This window comes from Chenopodium album, chromosome 27 (assembly GCF_948465745.1).
Source record: "Chenopodium album chromosome 27, dcCheAlbu1.1, whole genome shotgun sequence".
In the NCBI taxonomy this organism is placed as follows: Eukaryota; Viridiplantae; Streptophyta; class Magnoliopsida; order Caryophyllales; family Amaranthaceae; genus Chenopodium; species Chenopodium album.
The window spans coordinates 1771317-1793701 of NC_137860.1; the positions used below are offsets into that span (position 1 = coordinate 1771317).

The 22385-nt window shown below is 36.1% G+C and overlaps 1 protein-coding gene across 2 annotated transcripts; it reads left to right on the forward strand.

The window, feature by feature from the left end:
* Window positions 1–394: 394 nt before the first annotated feature.
* Window positions 395–21897, forward strand: LOC145619242 (general transcription and DNA repair factor IIH subunit TFB1-1-like). 2 transcript variants are annotated; one of them, XM_081673895.1, is made up of 20 exons: window positions 395–772; window positions 868–946; window positions 3041–3099; window positions 3676–3748; window positions 5253–5361; window positions 5534–5609; window positions 5775–5873; window positions 7085–7129; window positions 8177–8233; window positions 8335–8490; window positions 8582–8647; window positions 8852–8981; window positions 9104–9160; window positions 9256–9380; window positions 9466–9657; window positions 9757–9870; window positions 10458–10535; window positions 17616–17663; window positions 20636–20704; window positions 21453–21897. In XM_081673895.1, the coding sequence occupies exons 1-20, from the start codon at window positions 686–688 to the stop codon at window positions 21531–21533; spliced, it is 1800 nt and encodes a 599-aa protein (XP_081530021.1). In that variant the 5' UTR covers window positions 395–685; the 3' UTR covers window positions 21534–21897. The 2 variants fall into 2 exon arrangements, with proteins under 2 accessions (XP_081530021.1, XP_081530020.1); XM_081673894.1 differs by having other exon boundaries at window positions 397–772; window positions 9253–9380.
* The last annotated feature ends 488 nt before the right edge of the window (window positions 21898–22385 follow it).

The following is a 22385-nucleotide window of genomic DNA, read 5'->3' on the forward strand; positions in this document are numbered from 1 at the left end:
TCAATTCTTGTGATTTTCCTTCTCAAATATATAAACCATTATTACAGTCATAGCTAGGTTCCCTCACACAGTCACACTCTAAAGGGAACTAGAAAGCTACGCCATTTCACGCTACACTTGTACTCTAAAAGGCCTAGACCGAACACATATCTTCTCTCTAGCACGATGACTTAGGCATTAGAGAGGGTTATATCGATCACCTCCCAAGGTCGGCTTATGTGTCTCTATTCGCAGGTAATAAGCCAGATCATTCAATCAAATTCAAGATCTTCCTAAAACAAATGATTTCTAATATATTAATACTCGTAATTGAGATTAAAAAACTATGGCGGTTTTTCTTTTAAAGAACCATTCTAGAAATTTCCTAAACAAGGATGTTTCCTTCCTTTGAAAAAGTAACCAAAATCTCCAATTATTTCTAGCCTTTTGCAAACGCTAGCTCAAAACAACTACTTAAACACACACTCTCTCTAATAAGAGGACTGTTTTACACATGAAACTGCTCAATTTAGAATAGATTACCGATATTCATGATTTCTGACCGAATTTTCCACCCAAATTCTCCAATTTCATTACAATTTCATTAAAAATTTGATTTTTTGATTCAATAATACTATACATTACCCAATTGAAATTCGAAGGGTTTCAAATTAATTGAATTTTGTTTGATCGAATTGAATCAAAAATGGGGTCTGGTGGTGAGATGTTGGTGAAGCGTGCAAAGTATAAAGTTTCTCCGAAAGCCCCCGGAAATCCTGGCGTCTTGAAGATGGTATTCAAATGCATAATTTTTCTGGGTTTTTTCCCAATTTAAGTTTTGCAATCGGTTGAGTTTTGAATGTATAATGTTTTTGTTTCTTGTTGCAGACTATGGATGAGTTTGTTTTTGCCCCCAATGATCCCACTTCTGGAACGAAGCTTCGAGTTCGTCTCAATTCCATCAAAGGTACTAAAATTGGTTTTTGTTTGATTGAGTAATGGGTGAATGATTTATTAGTAGTTCTGTGACAGTATTCCGTTCATTATGTTATCGAATACGGCTAGAATTAGTGTACCAATGCTATTCTTGCTGCTCAATTGGGGGTTGAGAATTGAGTTCTGATTCTTATAAGTTGTAGAAATTAAATGAGAAGCAATATTGAGGTTAGTAGGGTTAAGCTGTTAATCGCGCAAACTGAGTAGGGTGTGATGAAGTTGAGGATTTTTGATATGTACTATATTGCTGCTGATTTTTTGTTTGTCCTGAGAGAGTGTGCAAGAAATGGTTGGCTGTATTCGGTGTCATGAGGTTGAGGGAGATTGTGGTGTGTATCAGTGTATGTGATGTTTCTCAGGTTAATGGCTGATTTCTTGATAACTTGAATTCTCTAGGGCTGCATTAGAGAGAGCCGTAGATTTTCATGCTCAAAGGCCATGGGAGTTAGAAGTGCTGGAATTTCTATGAAATCATGAATAATTGTACATTAATCAGTAACATAGATTGATCCAAATAGATATGATAAAAAAAAAATGTATTGAGGATACCCCCCATTTAGTTTTACTGAATATTTATGTGACTTTTACATAACCTCATCATTATCCATTGTTGGTTTTTGAGGGAGGCTGGAAATAGCACTTGATTTGTGCATTCCTTATACGTGGTCATTAAGTGAACAATCTAATTTATTTCAAGGAGGTGCTAAGTAAATTGATGTGATTAGTTTGGGAATCATAAAAGCACATTTAGTGAATCATGATTTCAAGACAAGTTTTGGCTAAATTGGTGCTTGTAACCAAGACCATTAGAGCTTGTTGAAACTTTTTTGGGGCGAATATTTTTGTAAGGGCTAAGAGAACCTATTTCCTAGTTTTTCTATATATGTAACACACTAACACTGAAAGCTCAATAGCTCAGAGCGAGTAATCTGAGTATGCAATTCCACACATGGGTCCAATTGTCAAGGATTTTAAAGCACAATGCATCAAACTCCATTATAGTAAAAAGGCGATGAAATCTTTTAGACGTTCCTTCTTATCATTAAGGTAAGATCTATAGTAACTAGTAAGTCTTAACCTATGACCCCTCTTGGTTTACCAAAAATACATGCTTGACGGTAGATACAGGTAATTGAAGATGATTGTGGATTTGTGGGTCGCATGGTGCTATTAGGATCATCACTGACCCCTATAGCAGCCAAACTAGCAGCATTTCTCAACCGTCCAAGGTCAAGCACCTCCAACCACTATTGAAGCTGTTCTTGTGCACATTTAAACCTTTTCAAACCCATCTTTGCCTAGGAAATATTTCTTAAGGCCCCTGTAGCTATTCAAATCCACTTAGTAGAGCCTTTTTGGGGTCAGCATCCAAGAGCTTGCAAGGAATCAGTATTTGAGGGAGGGGCACATTAGTCATAGCCTATTAGTAGTGTCTTGAGGAATAAATTAGAGTTAGTTATGAGACTTTTTCTATAAATAGACCTCATTAGGAGGAGTAATTATGATGTTGAATATTGTGAGGATTCTTATTGGGAGAGAGTGAGCCTCTCAAAAGCTCATGTTAGGAGAGCATCCACCTCTCGAAAGTGGAATTATTGTTTGATTAGTGTAATTCACATATTATCATTACAATCATCATTTTCAGTCCCTAATTTCTGCCATTGTTAAGCTGTAATCATGCCAGAAACCATGCTAATTCCTAGCAGAGCTATATACCCAACTAATCTGGAGAATATCTATAATCTATTTTATTAGCTAACCTGTTATCTATTCCTGACCTCTTGTATGCTGGTTCTTTCATATGTTTGATGGTAAAGCATGTAAATAGGCAGCAAAACCGGATGGCTATTATCTGTTACTGCTAATGTCATATTTGGCTCATGGCCTTGTGGGTGGGAGGTTGGAACTAGGTTTCATAATTCATTTTATCTTTTTGTTGATGTAAGAGATTGTAATATTTATTTCAATGCGGTTCTAGCAATCAATCATCTTATATCTTTGATGACTTATGCTTTGTAAGGATGTCTCTTTGATTGACTAATTGTTTTCCTTCCTGTTTATTCAGCTCACAGAGTCACCAAAGAAGGATCAAGTAAACAAGCATTACTTAATTTGCTGAAGAAGGTTCTGTTTTTATCTTGTATTGTCTAAAGTAATTTGATCGGTGTTCTTACTTCTTAGTGGGTGTTGGGTTTGTAGGGTTGGAATCAGGAATGGAACAATTCAATTCTTAATACCATGTGTTTGGCTCAATTCTAGAATTAAGCTGATACTTGAAAGTATTGGTATGAGCCCCCGCCCCCCGCCCCCCAAACCCCAACCCCAACCCCAACCCCACCACACCACAACACACCACACACACACCCTAGATTTCTAAACTCAAACCTTGGGGGTTTATAGTATGGGTTTAAAAAGACTTAAAATCATCAACCAAAAACATGACATGGGCTTAAACCGTTCTAAACACCTACTTCACTCCTTGATTTTGTGAACCAAACACCTCCTTAATCTGAGTTTGAATTCAGTTATTACTACTCAATAATCAGCTAATACAATTTACTTAAACTATTTGTCATGCCATCTTTCTATCAGCATAAAAATGGCTCTGTTGTTCTATGTAACTCAGAAACTTTATCGTTTGATGTACTCTTGGTAACTGAAAGATGTTTATTTGATTCTTGTTGTTATCTTTGATTCTAGGGTGAAGGATCAGAAGGGTATATATTTGAATTTGAGAACTTCAGCGATAGAGATATGTGTCGGGATTTTGTGAGTAAGTTAAAATTGAACTATGACATTAATTATATATTCTTATTATCTTTTGCTGAAAATTGGTCTATAGCACCACTTAGGTTTGTTAGTGCTCTGTGAATCCAACTATGTCACGAATGATTGGGTGCAACATTGCAGAGAGTGACTTTCTGACTTATAAATCAGGTGTGATGCAAGACCAATTTTTACACATATATGAATTTCTGCTATGTTATTACCTGGAGCAGAAGAAGTGACAATTTAGGTTTTGTTGTCTTCCCCCCATTATTGAGCTATACTAATGTTCAGGACAGGTTGCTGCTAGGTAGAACTTTGCTTGGTCTTCTGTTATTAGATACTCTCAGATATCATGTGCATACTAAATTGATGAAATGCTGGTTTTAAATATAGTGCATTTTTCTCTTAGCTATTTTTGCTTTGTCTATGTTGATGTCCTGAAATCTTGATGTTTGTGGGAATAAAAGATCTTTTGATGAGAATATCTATGCTTGGCATGGGGTAGGATACCGAGTTCAGTGGAAGGATTTGTTGTTTGGTCATTTGAGTCAATTTGGTATCAATTTAAAAAGGAAGGCAGAGTTCTTGTTTCAGAATTGCATGAGAGGACTGAAGAAGCTGTGGTGACAATTTTTTTTTATTTTTGATTATGTTCTTGTCACTGTGATCCTGCCATCTGAAGTTTATATGATTGTGGGGTTTTTGTTATTCCTGTGTTCTAAATTTTTATTAGTAGTCATGCTATGGATTGTAGAATGCTTTTTTGCATAAACAGTAGATTTTTTATGGAATTTTGTGATAGAATATCTAGTTTTTTCAAAGTTATGTCTGATTATATGAATGTAACATATGCATACTAAGCTGATCAATGTCAACTAGTTTGATTCCACCACTTCTTATGAGACATGGGTTTAGGCCCTGTTTGATAATTAGCTGGTAACTGACCGACATATCTAGTTTGACTAGTTGGTCGCATTAGTTGCTTTAAGTAACTCTTTAAATCATCTATTTTACCAAACACCATACACCAAAATAGCTTATAGCAGGAAATTGCTAAAACAACTCTTACAAAAAGTTGATCGAGCAGCCTTTTCAAATTAGATTATTGAACTCCAAAAAACTCTTTATATTATCTACTTTTCAAGCACCAAAAATAGCTGATTTTTTTTGGTTAAACCATCTAGTTGCTCTTAAAAAGCTAGAACCTCATCAATCATATCTTTATCAAACAAGGCCTTTGTATAATTATTACGCTGTTAAGATTGCCTTTTATTTAGGTTGGGTACAAATAAAACAATTTTTCTGCCAGATATTACTAGAGCATAATCTACTAGTGCAACATTTTTATAAAATCCAATTCCCAAGACCTAAATTTTAATGATGTTGCTTGTACTTCTTCACTTTGTGACATGAAATTCCTATCCCTTTTTTTTTTTTTTTTTTTTTAATGTAGGGTATGGTTAAAGTTTTTGGTCCTGATGATATTTAGCATGACACCTTGTGAACAGCCAAGGCCCTTGAGAAGCACCCAGATGTTCCCAAAAAGGATTCTGAAGGACCTACTCAGTTAAGTTCAGAAGAAATGGAGCGACGAATAAAACTTTTGCAAGAAGACAGGTAACAGGCCTACAGTGTTTAAAAGTCGAAGGATTTCCATTTGTGCTGATAGGAGTCATGCAGGACCATTAGTTCAGGAAATTACCATGATGAGAGCAATGGAAGCTCATATTTTTCTTATGTTTTGTTCCCACAAGGTTTATTGAATATTGATATTAGTTATCCTTTGCAGTGAGCTTATGAAACTTCATAAACAGTTGGTAATTGGTAAAATTTTGACAGAGGATGAGTTCTGGGCAACTAGAAAGGTAACTCAACAGAATTTATCACTTTGACTATGTTCACCAGTTCTTCTAGATATCACAAATAGCTGATACTTTTTCCATATCTTTGCTCTCTTAGTGAACATGATTTATTTGGCAAAGTCAAAAGTGATAAATTTTTATTTTTCTCTTCTTGATGATACTCTGCAGAAATTGTTAGATGGTGGAAATAAAAGATCATCTTCGACCCAACGAGTGGGATTTAAAAGTGCTATGATATCAGACATCAAGCCACTGACTGATGGTCGGGTACTGTATGAAATCTCTTTCTCTCACTCACTCCCTAAATAAGCTGTTGAGTGTGCTAGATTAGATGAATCAGTATAGAGTGTGTATGTGCATGCTATTTTGGGGGAGGGCAGGAGACTCTTTGCAACCTCTGCATTTACAACAACAGTGAGCCACATATCATTGATTTGAGGTTATGGACTCTATGCTGGGCTTTTCTGGAAGTACTATAATTATTCTCTGGTTTTTGTAGGGTTTTCTTATGAGATGTTCAGTATTCTCTTTAATTCTTATGTTAAAGCTTTCTCATGAGCCTTTTTAGAAGAGCTTAGCTGTTTTTAGCTGAACTTATTTAAATTTCAAGTGGAGCTTTGGATGAATTTTGATCAAACTGAGCTCTTGTAGCTCATAACTAGGCCAAGATCATCTTCACCCTTAGATATGATTTCTGAGCATCACAATCTTTCTTTTCTATCTCAATTGAAAAATCAATCATTCTTCATGGTTTCATTGTCTACAATGTGTTGGAGTTACTAGAGACACATTGTTGTCCTTTTTGGAGTCAAGCGGATGTTGTTGTATTCCTAGTGCATTGTTTATGTGGTAGAGACCTTGAGTTTGGGAATTGAATGTTAGAGAATCATTTCTTTTCATGTTCAGGCAAATAATTATCGTAGACTCTTGAACTTCTGGAAGACATTTTACTTTAGAGAACTTCATAGGTGTTTATCTTATGTGTATATTTGACGGTCTTCTGTCATGATTATGAAGTTGCAACTCTCTGCTCATTTTCTTATTTCTAAAACCAAACTTAGTAGAATAGTTTGTAAGTATGGCACCATCCCGTTCCAAGATGCTAAATTACTAAAAGGCTTATACTTAAGAACTGGTCTTGATTACTATATGGTGACAGCTGATCATGCTTAATGAGATGATTAGATTATATTGCTGTGATTGTGGAATGAAGTTGTTGTTTAAACTCGTGAAGTAAATTGTTACCTTGTCATCTGTCCATAAGTATGATGCCAAAATTTTCTGAAATTCTTTAAAGTATACAGAGTAGCTGCCTTATTAATCTACCAGCTCTGGGTTTTGCAAATTCCAGATTTTAAGTGGGAAGTTATAAAAAGAGCTTAGTATTATGATGCATTGACTAGTTCTTCCATCATCTTTCTGTTGCATGGTAAGACAAACAATTTGTTAATTCCCTCTTCCTTTTTTTTGCCTTTCAGACAAATAAAGTTACCTTTAACTTGACACCGGAAATCATTCATCAGGTATTACCCTATTCGTCTTATTCTTTGCTTGATTCCTCTTTGGAATGAAAATTTCCAAGATTTCTGTATATTGGAGTAATTGGACTTTCCTGGCTTGTTTTATTTCATCTTCTTGTAGTGAGATCTTTGCTTTTTTGTTTGATGTTCGTTGTTCTTCTGTCGCACTAGATTACAATGGTGCTTGAGTGTCTCGAAACCTTCCTAGAAGAAAACAAGAAATAAAAAAACAAAACCAGTTAAATTGCACACAGACGAGTGGTTGATTACTGAATTTTATCTTGGTAGTTTAAGGCTAGTGTCTAGTAAAGGGCCCATATCTGTACTTTGTTCTTACCCCCTTGTCATTATTTAAAGTTCCCTTGACAGAACAATTATGTCGCTAAACAAACAGTAGTACACTAGACAATCGTTTTTCTCTACTAAAACTACAACCATATATGGCAATTTCTCAATAAAAGATAATCACCAAATCATTTTGAAATATTCTTAAATGAAAGTGTTTTTTTATTTATGTAAAAGTATCTTCTTTAAACTGAAATACTAATCTAATCATTTTATTACGCATAATATAAACATATTTGGTTCAAATTTTGAATTAATTCTGAATATTTTAAATATTACATATGCCAATTTATTCCCAGAAATGATATTTTTTTTTTTTTACAAATAATTTTCCATGGCTCCATGCTTAGGGCAAGCCAACCTGAGCTTAGCGTACTAGAATTAGGATTGGCCAACCTTAGGCCAGACTTTTGATTGAGTTTAGCTCGTTAGTGGGGGGGGGGGGGGTAGGTTTTCACTATTACAGTATTAATGTTTATTTAGGATTGGCGGTGGTCATACCTGTAACAATTTTGGCGTATTTATAATCTAATAGTATTGTCCAGCAATGAGATGATAAAAAACTTAATCAATTCAAGCAATCATCTCTTCTTCAACTGTTTTTCTGCTCATGACTGTCGTATAACCTTCATCCTTATTAGCTGTAACTTATTTTCTTGGTGGATTTTTCTGTTAAGGCAATGTATCTATTGTTAAATTTGTCAGATTTTTGCTGAGAAGCCAGCAGTTCATCAAGCTTTTCTGACTTATGTGCCAAAAAGGGTAGGTTTTCTTATTTTCCACATGCTTTTTGTGCACTTGTTATTAGCTCTTTTCAATGTATGAATAAATTGAATTTGTACAACTTATTGTCTTAATATCAGATGTCCGAGAAAGACTTTTGGACCAAATATTGCAGAGCAGAATATCTTCACAGCACCAAGAATGCCATAGCTGCTGCAGCAGAAGCTGCTGAAGATGAGCAGCTTGCTGTTTTTCTAAAGCAGGATTATATACTAGCAAGTGAAGCTCGTAGAAAGGTAGTCTTGAAAGGACATATATTCTTGTGCTACTTTATGCTTCCATAAATAAGCTCTGTTTCAACACTAATTGTGGCAATGAAATGTGCAGATAAGAAAGGTTGATCCGACGTTAGATATGGAAGCTGATCAAGGGGATGATTACACTCACCTTCCGGTATATTTAGTATTATTGTACACCCTTAGAGTTCTGCTCTTGTTCTTTAAGTTTCACATATATCCTAATTTAGACCCATTTCCTACATATCCTAAGTTCTGTATTTTTATGGAAGCACCTGAAGGCATCTTTTTTTTTTTGTGCCACAGAATAAAGTTGTTTGTACTAGAATTCCCTTACCCATTTTTTCTTTCTATTAAATAGGATCATGGAAATCCTCGAGATGGATATAAAGAAGTTGCAGAGTCCCAGACACATTATGACCAATACAAGAGGAACTTGTCACAAGATCTCAATCGACATGCTGCTGTTGTTCTTGAGGGAAGGGCTCTAGGTTAGTGGCTTTTAAAATTTCTAAGATCTGACCAGCTAACTGTGATAATCAACGGAACTCTAATTTTTCTCTTAAATTGAGCATATAACCTTTTTCCCCTTGTATTGTTGAACTTATGCTAGATGTGGTGATTGGGGACACTCGAATTGTAGCGGAGGCACTTGCTCGGATGAAAAAAGGTTAGTGAGCTTTTTATCTTCCAATTTCAATGTATAAACTGTCCATTATAATCTTCTTCCCCTCAATCTGAGCTATAAATGGATGTTTGCAGTAGAATTGGCTAATGATACATCCGAAATGAACGATAATCAAGAGCGACTGAATAGAGTTTGTAGAATGACAGAAATTGAGGATCTGCAAGCACCTCGTGAACCCCCTGTGGCTCCGCTTTGCATCAAGGTTTGCTTATTTGCATCTTCTCCATCATCTCCAACATCAGATGTATAAATAAACTGAATCTCCGTCATCTCTTATATTGTTTCAGGACCCTAGAGATTATTTCTATTCACAACAAGCTAATGCACTGAATTCCCTGGGAGACACTGCTGTTGGAGCTAGACATGTGAATTGCCACATTAACACACAAGAAGCTTATACTTGTTTGAGGGAATCCATATCTGATATCAAGTCTGTGGGACTTCAAACATCAATCATTAAAGCTGAAGTTGCTTTTAAGGTGTGTGTATCTACAGTAATTTTTCCTAACTGTTGCATCTGCTTTTGAAGGGATAGTTTCTGTTCATGTACGAACTTTTGATGTATTACTCTTACACAGGTTTTGGCCAGTTTGACCCATAGTATATCCAGTACGAAGTATAATCTTGGGGGAAATAATCGGGAAACTGTGCTGGATAGATTGCCCAGCAGGACAAAGGAAGATTTGTTAAATGTAAGCAAATATCCTTTTGGGCTTAATAATATTTTACATGTCTGCAAGAATATGTGACCATATGCTGCCTCCAAGGATTTTAATTTTTTTTTTAAAAAAACACTACTGTGGTGGCAAAGAAAGGTAGGACACCAAAAGGGGACCAATATGGATATTCTACCTCATTTCACATTATGTGCAACAATTGAATTTTTTTTTTATCTCAAAAAAGACCCCATTGTTGCACATAATTTGAAACAGAGGTAGTATACTGTTAAATGTTAACTATATATGGGTATTTGCTTGGAGAATTAAGTCATGTGATTGTGGTATACATCTATATTCTGAGTATTCATCTGAAACTAAGAAGGTTATGAGCTAGCTGGGTTACTTTATTGATAACATTTTTTAATGGTCAGGTAAAGCAAGTATTCTAACTTGGTTGATTTTAACCATGAAATATAATTTGCCTGTCAATCTTCATGTATCATATATTGTAATTATAATCATGGTCCTTATGTGTTTATGCGCCACATTTGGGTTCTGGATTATTATTATTATTGGGGTTTATGCTACTAATTGCATATTTGCATCACCATTCATTTCAGCATTGGACATCCATTCAAGAGTTGCTAAAGCACTTCTGGTCATCATATCCAATTACAACAGAACATCTTTCTGTAAAGGTATACTATTTTGCAATTAATGATTTACATAGCTACTTGATATTATGACTATTTCCTACGTGAAACTCTTCTAACAACTTCTGAAGAACTCGAAGTCTATTTTATGTTAAATGGGGAGCATATCTGCTTTTTCTTACCAGATTTCTATGTGTGGCTGCCCTTAGCTTGCAAACAATTGTGGTGTATGAATTGCTTATAATACTGACAGGATGAGAGGATTAGAGCTGTCAATTCTGGTATTCAAGTCGGGTTTGGGTCGGGTCAAATTAGGTTTTGGGTTAAATCAGGATCAGGTTATGTTGGGTCAATCTAGCTTCAGATCAAGTTCAGGTTCAGGTCGGGTCAATTTCAGTTCAAATTTTCGGATATAGGTCGGGTTCAATTCGAGTTAAAATCAGATCGTGTTTAATTTCTGATTCGGATTGTGTTGAGTCGGGTTTGATGGGTTAACAAGATGGTACATTCTGGTTCGGGTTAGTATTGAGTCAGGTTCTGGTTCAAATTCAATTCTAATAAATATCGATGTGGCCAAGTTGAACTATATAATTACGCCTTTCATAATTTGATCAAGCATCATCAAGATTTTATTAAACCTATATACGAGTAATAGAGAACAAAAGTTATATAATCTGAACAAAAGATTTTATTAAATCGGATTGAGGGTTTACGGAATTATACCAGTACATAAGCTGAATAAAAGGTATAAAAAATTTTATTAAACCTTCCATGACTCGGGTTCATGTTTTAATTAGGTCGGGTACTAGTTCAGGTTCGGATTGTTTTCGGGTCGGATTAAATCGGTTGACGGTTACTATGAGGTCGAGGCAGGTTTGGGTTCAAGTCATAAAGTATTGGATCAAATGGGTTTTCGGTTAATATCAGGTTCAGGTCAGGTTAAAGGTCACTTGTTTCACCCCATTGTTCGAGTATAGGCTGGGGTTCAGATCTTTGTCCGTTAAGTTCGGGTTCTCGGGTCGGTCAGTTTTTGACAACTCTAGCTATACTCCACACTTTTTGAGGAAATTTTCAGGTTTCGGAGCCAGGTGGCAAAAAGTGTTGAGACCCTAGAGGATATATCTGGGGGTCATATAATGCCGTTTGAAACCATATATGATCATTATATGTTGTCATAAACTTACGTGCAGTGGTAGGCTTGAGTTTACGAAATCAATGTAAATTGTGAACGGGTAAAATGACCGTTTAAGAGCATATTGGATAGTTCAACCGACCCAATTGGACATTAAGAGTGTATTAGAGACCATGATAAACATCTCGACAATTTTTATTTCCAGGTGAAAATAGGTTTAAAAATTACAAAATTGAAGGCTATAATCCAAGCTTTTAAAGGAAATTTTGAGGTTTTGTGGCCCGTAGCGAAAAGCCTTGAGACCCTAAAGGATACATCTCGGGGTCATATAATGTCGTTTGAAACCATATATGATCATTATATATTGTCATAAACGTCCGAGGTAGGATTGAGTTTACGAAATCGGTGCAAGTTGCGAACGGTTAGAATGACCATTTCAGGACATATTGCATGGTTCCACCGACCCAATTGGACTCCTAGAGGGTATTAGGGACCATGGTAAACATCTCAACAATTTTTATTTCCGGGCAAAGAAAGGTCAAAAATTACAAAATCGAAGACTAATCCACGCTTTTTGAGGAAATTTTGAGGATTCAAGGCCCCGTGGCGAAAAGTAGTGAGACCCTAGGGGATATATCTCGGTGTCATTTAATGCCGTTGAAACCATATATGATCATTACATGTTGTCATAAACTTCCGTGGTAGGCTTGAGTTTACGAAATCACTACAAGTTGTGAACGGGTAAATTGACCGTTTAAGGGCATATTGGACGGTTCCACCAACCCAATTTGACTCCCAGAGGATATTAGAAACCATGGTAAAAATCTCGGCAATTTTTAAATCCGGGTGAAAAAAGGTCAAAAAAATAAAAAATTGAAGAATATAATCCACACTTTCTAAGAAATTTTGAGGTTTTGGGCTAGGAAGCTCGGACTCGGGTACGGGTGTCGGACTCGGGTATGGGTCCAAGTGTCAGACTCGGAATATTATAAAATTAAGGATCCGTGGACACGTTTTAAAAGAGTCCATATTTTAAATTTGGACTCGGGGACACGGCAATTTAAAAAATATAAGAGTTGAAGGCAAGTAAAAATAGGTCAAAGTAGAAGTTTAGAGTAGTACTTATTGTTCAGCTTTTAAAAAAAAAATATAAAAGTAGTATTGTAAAAAAGAAAAGAAAGAAGCAGTAAATAAGATTAAAATCACGTGAGTTTTCCACCTACCCCCATATTCACTATTTCAATTTTCAAGACTGCCTACCCCACCCACGTTAAAAAAAATAAAAGAAAACGGAAATTGCAGTTGAAGTTGAATGGTCGAGAACTCGAGACTCAAAGAACCAGTTTTCCGTCGCCGGCAAAGAAATCCAGCAACTTCTTGGTGTCAAACTGCTCGTTTTTCACTTTTGATCAGAAACCCTAAGGTTTAGGCTCTTGGTTTGGTGAATCTGTCCTCCTATTTTAGATCTAGGGTTCACAATTGACGAGTCCACTTTTTCACGCAAGGGTCCGACCCAGATTCCGTGTCCGCACCCGGGTCGCGTCGTGTTGACACCGGTACGGCTGGGTGTTTGGCCGAGTCCGAGCTTCGCAGGTTTTGGGGACCGGTGGCAAAAAGCCTTGAAACCCTAAGGGATACATTTGGGGTCATATAATGTCGTTTGAAATCACCTATGATCATTATATGTTGTCATAAACGTCTTGTGGTCGACTTGAGTTTACGAAATCACTACAAGTTGTGAGCGGTTAAAATGACCGTTTAAGGGCATATTGGATGGTTCCACCGACCCAATTGGACTTCTGGAAGGTATTAGAGACAATGATAAACATCTTGGTAATTTTTTTTTTTCGGACGAAAAGCAGTTAAAAAAATTACAAAATTGAAGGCTATAATCCACGTTTTTATAGGAAATTTTGAGGTTCAGGAGCCTGTGGCGAAAAACCTTAAGATACTAAGGGATACATCTCGGGCTCATATAATGCCGTTTGAAACCATGTATGGTCATTTTATGTTGTCATAAACGTCCGTGGTAGGCTTGAGTTTACAAAATCGATACAAGTTGGGAATAGGCATATTGGTTGGTTCCACTGACCCAATTGGACTCTTGGAGGGTATTAGGGACCATAGGTAAACATCTCAATAATTTTTATTTCGAGCAAAAAAAGGTCAAAAAAATTACAATATATAAGGCTATATAATCCACGCTTTTTTAGGAAATTTTGACGTTTTAGGGTCCGGTGGCGAAAAGTGTTGAGACCCTAAGGAATATAAGTCGGTGTCATATAATGTCATTTGATGTCATATATGATCATTATATGTTGTCATAAACGTATGTGATAGACTTGAGTTTACGAAATCACTACAAGTTGTAAACAGGTAAAATGATTGTTTAAAAGCATATTGGACGATTCTTCCGACCCAATTTGACTCCCGGAGGATATAAGGGAACATGGTAAAATTCTCGGCAAATTTTATTTCCGGACGAAAAAAGGTAAAAAAATTACAAAATTGATGGTTGTAATACACGCCTTTTGAAGAAAATTTGAGGTTTTGGGGCCCGGTGGAGAAAAGCCTTGAAATCTAAATAGATACCTCTCGGTGTCATATAATGCCGTTTGAAACCATATATGATCATTATATGTTGTGATAAACGTCCGTGGTAGGCTTGAGTTTACGAAATCAGTGGAAGTTCTGACGGGTAAAATGACTGTTTAAGGGCATATTGGATGGTTCCACCGACCCAATTTGACCCCTGGAGGGTATTAGGGATCATGGTTAACATCTCGGCAATTTTTATTTCCGGGTGAAAAAAGGTCAAAAAATTACAAAATTGAATGCTATAATCCACGTTTTTTAGGAAATTTTGAGGTTTTGGGGTCCGGTTGCGAAAAGCTTTGAAACTCTAAGGGATACATCTCGGGGTCATTTAATGCCGTTTTAAACCACATATGATCATTATATGTTGTCATAAACGTCTGTGGTAGGCTCGAGTTTACGAAATTACTATAAGTTGTGAACGGATAAAATGACCGTTTAAGGGCATATTGGATGGTTCCACCGACCCAATTGGACTCTTGGAGGGTATTAGGGATCATGGTAAACATCTCGACAATTTTAATATTTTGGCAAAAAAAGGTCAAAAAATTACAAAATTGAAGGCTACCACGCTTTTTGAGGAAATTTTGAGATTTCGGGGCACGGTGGCGAAAAGCCTTGAAACCCTAAGGGATACATCTCGGGGTCATATAATGTCGTTTGAATCCATATATGATCATTATATGTTGTCATAAACGTTCGTGGGAGGCTTGAGTTTACGAAATCACTACAAGTTGTGAACGGGTAAATGACCATTAAAGGGCATATAAGATGGTTCCACTAACCCAATTGTTCTCCCGGAGGATATTTAGGACCATGGTAAATATCTTGGCAATTTTAAGTTGCGGGCGAAAAAAGGTTTAAAAATTACAAAATTGAAGGCTATAAATCCACGCTTTTTCAGGAAATTTTGAGGTTACGAGGCACGAAGGCGAAAAGCCTTGATACCCTAAGGGATACATCTCGGTGTTATTTAAATCCGTTTGAAACCACATATGATCATTATATGTTATCATAAACGTCCGTGGTAGTCTTGAGTTACGAAATCACTACAAGTTGTGTATGGGTAAAATGACTGTTAAAGGCATATTTGATGGTTCCACGGACCCAGTTGGAATCTTAGAGGGTATTAGGGACCATAATAAACATCTTGGCAATTTATATTTCCCGACAAAAAAAGGTCAAAAAATTACAAAATTGAAGGTTATAATCCACGCTTTTTGAGGAAATTTTGAGGTTTCGAGGCACGGTGGCGAAAGCCTCGAGACGTTAAGTGATACAACTCAGGGTCATATAATGCCGTTTGAAACCATATATGATCATTATATGTTGTCATAAACGTCCGTGGTAGGCTTGAGTGTACGAAATCACTACAAGTTGTGAACGGGTAAAATGACCGTTAAAGGGCATATGCGATGGTTCCACCGACCCAATTGTACTCCCGGGGGGTATTGGGGATCATGGTAAACATCTTGACAATTTTTAGTTCCGGGAGAAGAAAAGTCAAAAAATTACAAAATTTAAGGCTATAATCCACGCTTTTTGAGGAAATTTTGAGGTTTCGGAGCCGGTGGCGAAAAGCCTTGAGATCCTAAGGGATACATCTCGGGGTCATTTAATTCCGTTTGAAACCACTTATGATCATTATATGTTGTCATAAACATCCGAGGTAGGCTTGAGTTTACAAAATCATTTCAAGTTGTGAACGGGTAAAATGACCGTTTAAGGGCATATTTGATGCTTCCACCGACCTAATTGGTTTCTTGGAGGGTATTAGGGACCATGGTAAGCATCTCGGCAATTTTTATATCCTGTTGAAAAAAGGTCAAAAAAATTACAAAATTGAAGGTTATAATCCACGCTTTTCAAGGAAATTTTGAGGTTTTGGGGCCCGGGGCCTTTACGTCGCCGGATAATGGTCATATATGGGTCCACACAGTATTATATGATCTCGGGATTCATCCCGTAGTGTTCCGTGAAATTCCAACACCAGCGCCCAACACCTCCTAATCGCTCCGATTTCGTGTATTATAGTAGAGTTGTCGATTCGGGTATTCAAGTCAGATTTGAGTTGGGTCGAATCATGTCTTGGGTTTAATTAGGATCTGGTTATATGTTGGGTCAATATAGCCTCATATTAGGTTTAAGTTCGGGTCGGATCAATTTCAGTTGAGTTTATTTTGGGTCGTTCACCTTTTCGGATATATGTCAGGTTCAATTCGAGCCAAATTCAGATCGGATTCAATTTCAGGTTCGGGTTGTGTGTCAGTTAGGTTTGAGCGAGTTAATAATTGGGACATTCGGGTTCGAGTTAGCGTTGAGTTGGGTTTTGGTTTAAGTTCAATTCCAATAAATATCGATATGCTCAAGTTGAACCTATATAATTACGCCTTCCATAATTTGATCAGCTTTATCAAGAGTTTATTAAACCTATATATGAGTTTTAGAGAACATAAGGTATACAAGCTGAATCGGATTGTGGATTTACAGATTTGTACCAGTATATAAGTTGAACAAAGGGCATATAAATTTTATTAAACCTTCCATGACTCGGGTACAGGTTCTAATTGGGTCGGGTACTAGTTCGGGTTCAGATTATTGTTGGGTCGGATTAAATCGGTTAACGGTTCGGGTTCAGGTCAAAAAGTATTGGATCAAATCGGTTGTCTATTAACATACGGTCAGGTTTAGGTCGGTTTATGGGTCACTAGTTTCACCCCATTGTCCGAGTACAGGTTGGGTTCAGATCATTGCTGGTTCAGGTTGAGTTCTCGGGTCGGGTTAGTTTTTGACAGCTCTAGAGAGGATCAAGACATAATTGCACTTAGCAGTTGATACAATGTTGCACATGTATATCATCAGTTATGGATAGCTAGGTGTAAAAAACTTTTTCTTTCGTCTAGTTCACTGATGTGAAAATTCAAAATTGCATGATTTCCCATTTTGTATACTGCGAAGTAGTTAACTAGGTATACATTAACCTGCTTAACATGTGGGAAAGTGCAGCTTGTGCTGTATAAGAATTGCTCTATTTTTAGATCTGGACCAAAAATATTGGTTTTTACCAGAAAAGATGTTTTCAGAAGTTAGGGATCTTATCTTATTCTATTTTCTCTTACTACTGGATAAGGTGCTTTCTTTTTCTAGTCCCGGTTTGACATATATGCGAATTTTCCTTGTTATATGGGCATTTATTTTGTTACAGACGAGGCCGGATAGATCTTGACCTTTTGAAATCCAGGAATGGAAGTATGGAACTATGATTTGACAAGGATCATTGTAGTTGTATATGTGCAGTTTTACACTGAAATTATGAGTCCCTGTACGAGATTGGATTGGTGTTAAAAGTGTCATTTATCATGGTAAAGCTGAGGTTGCTTCTCTTGTTTCTATTACAGGTTGATAGATTGAAAGACGCGATGGCTCAGATCTATCCAAAGCTTCAGGTGACAAATCCTTCTCGTCTTTTGTTTTCTGCTATTACTTCTGATTTCCTGTTTACATTCAAGCTACCATTCTAGAATTGTAAGCTATAGTTATTAATGAACCAGATCAGACTCAAAGTTAACGAGTTAGAGTTTAATGCTTATTAAAGAACTCTGTATAAGTTGTAATAATGCTTTCAAAATAAATTGAGCTGAATTGAATAATGATTTCTATATGTTCATCAATGCAGTAATAATGTTGTATTGATAGATGAACTATGGTAATGCTTTAGCTAAAACGATGGAGACACAGTTTAGAGTCTTGAGGGTTTAAGGCTAGGTTAGGTCAGGGTAAAATTAAAATACATGGAGTGTCATCTTTGTATTGGTTGGTTGGGGTGAGGGTGGGGGTAGAAATTTGGTAAAGAGCTAACTCATTTGTGATGTTTTAAGTACCTTGGATCGATTTTACACATCCACAGAAATAAGTATGGTTGACTCAAATGAGGAGCGCCGACTAAGTTATTGAGCGATATGATACACTACTATGATTAAGAGGAAAAGTTAACGTGACAACAAACAATTTGATTGGGGCATAATTAATTTGTTATACAAGTCAATATGTTGGGCATTTAAGGAGCATTTTAAGAAGGGTGTAGCAGAGATGCGTGTGCTGAGATGGATGTGTGGGGACACCCTTGAGGGATTAAAATGAGGACTATATATATTCAGAAGAAAGTTGATAAGAATATAAGTGAGAATAGACTACATGTGATGGAGATTTCTAAGGAAGCGCGGGGAGACCAAAATAGCTTTGGTGGGGGGGGGGGGGGGGGGCAGGGGGGAGATATGAAGAAAATGTATTTGCAAGAGCATGTAGAACTGCATAAAACTGAATGGAAGAAGAGGATCTCTGTGAATGACCAGATGAGAAGATGAGATAGCCCATCCTTTCAGGAATAAAGCTTTGGTTTTTTTTTTTTTGAGTTGTTTGGGGGGGGGGGGTGGGGGGGGGCTTAGATACCATCAATGGCATAATCTAAGTGAAGAAGAAGGTGATCTAATCTGGAAAATCAGATTTAAAATGATATTGAGTCTTCTCTCAATTAATAATCTCGCTTAAGATCCCTCAAAAAAAAAAAAAAAAAAAAAAAAAAAAAAAAAAAAAAAAAAAATCTCGCTTAAGAAATTCTCAACAATCGCCTGCCTTTATGCTCTCTGATCTGCTCTACATATGATGCTTACCCTCTAGACAACTATCTATGAGTATCTATCTTATTAATGCTACTACTTAAAGTGCCCCTGCCCCTTATATTCATGCTTGGAAGCTGATTATTATTCCTTGTTATTATTACAATGACTGGTTTGTTGATTGGTTAGAAAGATGGGATTTTAAAATTTTCTTTATCATTACAATATTGTTTTTACAGACAAGAAATAAAGTACTCGTTTACATTTTGCTACCAAACAATAACATTTATGTATCTTTTGCTTTCTAAGTGAAGAAGAAGGTGATCTAATCTGGAAAATCAGATTTAAAATGATATTGAGTCTTCTCTCAATTAATAATCTCGCTTAAGATCCCTCAAAAAAAAAAAAAAAAAAAAAAAAAAAAAAAAAAAAAATCTCGCTTAAGAAATTCTCAACAATCGCCTGCCTTTATGCTCTCTGATCTGCTCTACATATGATGCTTACCCTCTAGACAACTATCTATGAGTATCTATCTTATTAATGCTACTACTTAAAGTGCCCCTGCCCCTTATATTCATGCTTGGAAGCTGATTATTATTCCTTGTTATTATTACAATGACTGGTTTGTTGATTGGTTAGAAAGATGGGATTTTAAAATTTTCTTTATCATTACAATATTGTTTTTACAGACAAGAAATAAAGTACTCGTTTACATTTTGCTACCAAACAATAACATTTATGTATCTTTTGCTTTCTAACAGTTATTTTTTAATTACTACACCTAACTAGGTTAGCGTCGTACTCTTAATCAGGGTATACAATTGGATTTTGGGTGATTTTGATGTACACAACCTATACCCATAGTTTCTGAAATGCCTGTGACTCCATGAGAAATTTTTTTGTATAAGAGAATAGTAGATATCAAGTAATCAAACTAATATCATTAATCAGAAATTATTTGTATCATTGTATATGTACCACTAGCTAAGTTATGGTAGAAATCGAGTAATCAAACAAAAACATTAATCAGAAATTATTTGAATCATTGTAAAAGTACCAAGCTAACTTGTAATATAACATATTAATATTAACCCTCGTCCAATTTTGCTTCCAACTTTGGAAATTCATACCAAAATATGAGCCACAGACTCCAAATATTGGAAACATTGGTGGAAGAGGTAATAAATTGAGATATGGTTGCTATAATGTCTGCATTTTTAGTTGATTGAATTGGTACTGAACTCTCCTCCGACCGCTTTTGTAAAACTTTCTTGATATTTATTCTTGTTTCTCTTTTAAAACTCCCTTAATTTTTCTTGGATGCTCTTTCTTTTTCTCCCCTTTTTCAGACTCTTTTAATGATTATCTTTTTATGTCTCTTTCTTTATATTGTACAATTCCTTATAGCGATTCATGTGAGCCGACCCCAAATCATTGGGACTAAGGCTTTGTTGTTGTTGAATTGGTACTGAGCTGTGGTTAAATGAAAAACTATATGGTGGTTAATTGAGCAAGTTATGGGAAATGTCATCTTAAAATATGATCTTCTGTTGCCGTGAAAAAAATGAAAATTTTGAATACTTTTCTGCCCCCAGTGGAATTCGTCTGGTTAGATCTGGACTCTTTCTGCCCAGTTGGAAATGAACTGAATTTCTTTTTTGTTTGATTATGGAATCTTGTTGCCTCTTTGGGGAGACTGCTAGGTTGAGCTATTTGCATGTGAATTGATCCCTGATTTTCGTTAATTCCTTGTGAGCAAATTGCGGATTTAATCTTTACATAACTTTTGCCGCTATTTGCAGCAAATTAAGGAGTCTGTGCCGTCAGATCTCAGACATCAAATCTCGCTTCTGGTTCAGCCAATGGTCCAGGTTAGTCCAATTTGCTCGTCATACTCCTAATATTAGATGACATAGTTTCTGAGGAGACACAAACACTCACAGTTTAGTCCAATTTGCTTGTCATACTCCTGTTATTGGATGATATAGTTTATGTGGAGACACAGACATGCACACACCTGCACGCGTGCCCGCGCAGGCAGCATTCTAAGGAGGGAAACATGTTGCATGCAAGCTATAGGTGCTGCTATTGCACATTATGATGCAGAGTGGCAATGAATGGTTTAAGGCCAGATAGATCCATTTTGAAGTCCTGTAGCTGATTTTCCTTTCCTAAAACCATGTTCACATATTACTATGTAAAGGAAATTTATACCTATTGTTTGGAGAAGTTGATAAAGTGACACAATTGACACCAAACCGTTGCCCGTCAGGCTAGCACTGAGCATTCCTGAAATTGAACAGATTATTTAAGGCTGCCAAACCATTCCATTAATACTTTACATCAGGCAACCTGAACAGATGCAATACTACTCGTGTTCTTCAGAGGATTACTATGTTTATATGATGCAAATCATTTTTTTTTTTTTTTTTTTTTTTTTTTTTTTTTTTTTTGAAGACTGATGTAAATCATTTTCTATTATACGAAGTATGTATATTGATTATTCTATATAAAAAAAATTTTAAAAAAATTAATAAATAAAAAGCTGGAAGGAGAATTCTTGAACCTGAATAATTCTTCTAATTTGTTTTCTGATGGTGTCAACTTACTTGCATGCAGGCTTTGGATGCTGCTTTTGCACATTATGATGCAAACTTGCAAAAGAGGAGGGCAAAGAGTGGATTAAATGGTACTATCTAAAGACGTATCTATTCCTTGTTGCCCATGGAACTTAAGTTCCAATTTACTACATTCTTTTCACTGTAATCTCGATTTACATGTAAAAATTTTGTCGCGATGATTATATGCTGTAGATATGCATTCAATCGTTCTTGAAACTACAATTTTGGCTTGTAGAATAGTAGTTTCATAAGGTCCTAGAAAGAATTTTGTGTAGTATAGTAACATTAAATGTTTTTTGGGGTTGGACTGTTAGAGGGGTAAGGTAACATTGTTGAAGCGGAAAACGTCACCGTGAGCTAACTTATGCAATAATTGTATTGAGCCTGACCATAATATTTATTGAAGCTGGTGTAAACATGTGAAGCTCAGGTGATATTTTTAAACTTATTGTTAAATAGAAGAATAACTTCCAAAGTACAGAGTATTATTTTACTATTCGTGTAGGATTGGCGTTGCTATTTCGAAATCTGCTCTGCTGTTTGGAGATTGTTAATCGAATCACCATTTACACGATATTTCGAAATCTGCTCTGCTGTTTGGAGATTGTTAATCGAATCACCATTTACACGACGACGATGATGCAGAGTTTGCAAAGCCTTCTCTTTCCAATTTCCACACCCTGTCCCTTCTCTCTCCTTTGTATTCACCATTCCTGAATCCCCCATTCTTCTTCTGTAACATCAGGCATCCTGCATTCGTGTGAGCCAATATTTTTAGATGGTACCCATGTTGGCAGAGATGAATTTTAATTTTGACTATACTTATTTGATCTAGTTTGACTTTTTCACTATTAAAGTATTAATATGATCATGTGTGACTTATAAGGTAAGAAAAAAGTGAAAACATGTACTTGTATAATACATTATAAAC

Coding starts and splice junctions, on each gene's coding strand:
- LOC145619242 (XM_081673894.1), top strand. CDS start 686: ATGGGGTCTGGTGGTGAGATGTTGGTGAAGCGTGCAAAGTATAAAGTT. Junction 3,100..3,675: donor TACTTAATTTGCTGAAGAAG/GTTCTGTTTTTA, acceptor CTTTGATTCTAG/GGTGAAGGATCAGAAGGGTA. Junction 5,610..5,774: donor AGTTCTGGGCAACTAGAAAG/GTAACTCAACAG, acceptor GATACTCTGCAG/AAATTGTTAGATGGTGGAAA.